This window comes from Manis pentadactyla, chromosome 1, assembly GCF_030020395.1.
Source record: "Manis pentadactyla isolate mManPen7 chromosome 1, mManPen7.hap1, whole genome shotgun sequence".
In the NCBI taxonomy this organism is placed as follows: domain Eukaryota; kingdom Metazoa; phylum Chordata; class Mammalia; order Pholidota; family Manidae; genus Manis; species Manis pentadactyla.
Genome location: NC_080019.1, coordinates 155,887,479 through 155,890,812, shown reverse-complemented (window position 1 = coordinate 155,890,812; position 3,334 = coordinate 155,887,479). Strand labels below are relative to the sequence as shown.

The window sequence follows — 3,334 nt, the reverse complement described above, 5'->3', positions numbered from 1 at the left end:
ATTTAGAAATTATAAATAACAAGCATTAAAATACTATTAGCACACAGAGAAATTATTTGCCACAAATAGTCACAGCATTCAGTATCTTTTCTTTGTAAAATAGTTGTACAAATAAATGAGGAAAAACAATAAAAGTTAAAGGAAAAGTGAACAGATAATGCAAAGAAGTAAAAATGGGTAATAAACACATAAAACGTTAATATATTTCAGTTATTCAAAAATATTTAAAAACTGTTCTTTCATTTTATTTTTAAATGCTTATTGAGTGTTTACCATATAAGTCACTATTCTGTATTTCATAATACATAACATGACTATGCCTTCAGGAAGGTAAAGGAACTTGATCATCTGTAGGTTAAAGTAGATCTTAATCTACACTAGCCAACCTGTTATAATTCATTGTTAGTCTACAAAATGTATATCTGACTGTATGTTTGTGTGTATTCCTTCTCATTCCATTTTTTCCCTGTTCTTGGAGGCTTATCTCAATCAAATTTCCTAAATATAGATTACTGTAATTAGTTTGCTTCTAGTCTCTGTCCCACAAAACTCATCTATATGTACCTGCTAGGTCAGTTTTCTGAATAGAAAGTATCATTTCAGTGTCCTGCCAGGAAATTTTAAATGTTTGTAACACTCTACATAGGATCAGATTTAATATCTTCCATTAACTAGACCCAACTGAGTACAGATTATTAACTAGACCCAAGTTGAATCAAGATTGACTCTTCTACACATTTAAACATTCAATTTTGATGCTACATTGGTTTATTGAGGTTCAGGACAATAGTGTGACACAATTCCAGGAGAGTAGTAAGAGTTGGTAATGAAAGTTAACATTGCATTTCCTCCTGATTTACTCTGGTAATTGTGGAATTTGGGTTAAGATTTTCCAGACAGTTTTGAAATTCCACTCATGTATCTTTTAACAACCATAGTCATGATTTAGAGATTAATATATATAAAATGTTTTCCTTTTTCTGTATTCCTTATCTATACAGCATTTTGATAAATTGAAATCAGTTTTCCAGAGAGGAAGTTTGTTTAAGAATATTATATTCCCTCATAACTTTTTTCAGAAGATGTGTTACCTCCTTATTTCTCAGGCTATAAATAAAAGGGTTTAATAAAGGAATTACTATTGTATAAAAAATTGCCACCGGTATATCTTTGTCCCCATCTTCAAATGGTCGAATGTACATGAGGAGACAAATGTAGAATATTGAGACAGATAGAAAGTGGGATGCACAGGTAGAAAATGCTTTACCTCTCCCCTCTTTGGATTTCATTTTGAAAACAGTGAAAAGGATGCAGATATAAGAGATCAAGACAGTAGCAATGGTGAAGATTTGAATTGGCATTGAAAAAATATATATCATTAGTTCATTGATATAAGGGTCAGTACAAGATAATCTATAAAGTGGAAGAATATCACAAAAAAAGTGGTCAATTTGATTAGACCTGCAGAAATTTAACCTTAACAGAAACCCTATGTGAATCATAGAATGTAGGTTACTAGCTATGTAGGCCCCTATAGTCACCTGGATGCAAAGTCTCTTTGACATCATGGTGTGGTACTGCAGTGGGCTGCATATGGCCACATAACGGTCATAGGCCATTGCAGCCAGAAGAAAGCAATCTGTAGTTTCAGCAAGGCAGAGAAAGTAAAACTGTGCCATGCATTCCTTGAGGGAAATCATTCTGTCCTTAGAAAAGAAGTTCTCTAACATCTTTGGGGTAATGGCACAGGAACAACAGGAATCCATCAGCGCAAGGTTACCCAGAAAGATGTACATTGGCCTGTGAAGACGATGCTCCATGTAAATCAATGCCACCAGACCAAGATTCCCCACCATGGTGATCAGATAGATGGTAAGGAACACCACAAACAGAATGGTCTTCAGCAGTTGATGATCTGTGAATCCTATGAGGATGAACTCAGTTGTCAAGGAGTGATTTTCTTTAGCCATACTGACTTTTCAGCTGAGATGGAAACTGTAGAGAAATGAGTTTCTAAATAGTATATCTAATTCTCCCCTCTAATTTTCCCACATACAAAAAGAAAGAAGCTTTTCTTTAATCATCCTATGCTGTCTCCTGAAACACACACTAGGTCAACTTTGTGAGAACATATGCATCACAGATATACACACTCTTAACAGAATTAAGGGATTGTAGAAATGCCTGTGCGAATTGTCAGGACAGGGAAAGTTTTCTCTGCATGAATTATCAAATGCCGATTTACAAATTCCTGGCCAGTAATATATAATCTGGCTTTTCCAAAATTAGAAGACAATAAATTTTTAAAAAGGTTTTCCTAGTTTAGTACCCCTTCGCAGATAACCTTGCCAAGGGATATTTTAAAGAAAGAACCTATTCATCCTTTAAACTAGGATAAGAATATAGAATACCTTTAATCTTTCTTAGTAAGTTAATTTTGATACCATTTTTATGTTTATTTTAGCACATTCTGGATTCTACCCCTATATGGTATGATACATTCACCCAAGAAATTATTACTCTTAATTATCCATTTATCCTAATACTTTCTATCTCTAGTTTCAGTTGTCTTACATGCATATCCAACATTTTGAGAGATGGTTACCAAATCTCCATTTACACAGTTTATATTTGTCATGATAAATATTTCTTTTGTACATTCATACTTCTGTAGAAAGTAATGTCCTTGTTTCTGGTGAATTATATTATAATAAATATATTTATTATATGATTGTTTACAAACTCTGTTTACTCCTAATTCACTATATATGTATTGGAATTCAATCATCACCCAAATTTATTATGTATTTATTATGGTTTAGCAACCATAATATTATAAGAAATGTAGTTTTTAAAGGATGCTAAAATTATTTTTCTGTTCTCCTAGAAATTGCTAAAGGTCTTTGCCATCAGCACTTTTCAGATAGACAATTTTGGAGAAGTGCCCGTAGGTTCTTCAAGTATATTGTTTTAAAAACATATCTTGGTTAGTTTTTTTTCTTTTTCTTATCCTTCACTACACTGAATTTAAAATAGTGTTTTTCTCTTTGCTCACATAGTTTGGTAAGGTTTTCAGGAGTTTTATCATAAGTGGTTGCAAATGAATAAAGTAAGTTTGCCTTTATATATTAGGTCTATAACACTCTTAAATCTTTCAGAATTATAGTATTTTGGAAAGACAGAAAAGTATTCAAAGACATCTTATCATTATTTTAGCAACACTTAATGCTAAACCAACTGAAAATACTTTTATTTAGATGTTAGTTTTCAATAATCACTATTTTATATAGAACATACTGGATTGAAAAAATAATGGGTGAAACTCATTTTCTTT

At 32.1% G+C, this 3,334-nt stretch overlaps 1 protein-coding gene across 1 annotated transcript; it reads right to left on the bottom strand.

The window, feature by feature from the left end:
- Nucleotides 1-1,019: 1,019 nt before the first annotated feature.
- Nucleotides 1,020-1,976, bottom strand: LOC118927825 (olfactory receptor 5K4-like). Its single transcript, XM_036916441.2, has one exon. The coding sequence runs from the start codon at nt 1,968-1,970 to the stop codon at nt 1,020-1,022; it is 951 nt and encodes a 316-aa protein (XP_036772336.2). The 5' UTR covers nt 1,971-1,976.
- Between the last annotated feature and the right edge of the window lie 1,358 nt (nt 1,977-3,334).

What these genes read in the sequence shown, in the direction of transcription:
- LOC118927825 (XM_036916441.2), bottom strand. Translation starts at nt 1,970, where the DNA reads ATGGCTAAAGAAAATCACTCCTTGACAACTGAGTTCATCCTCATAGGA.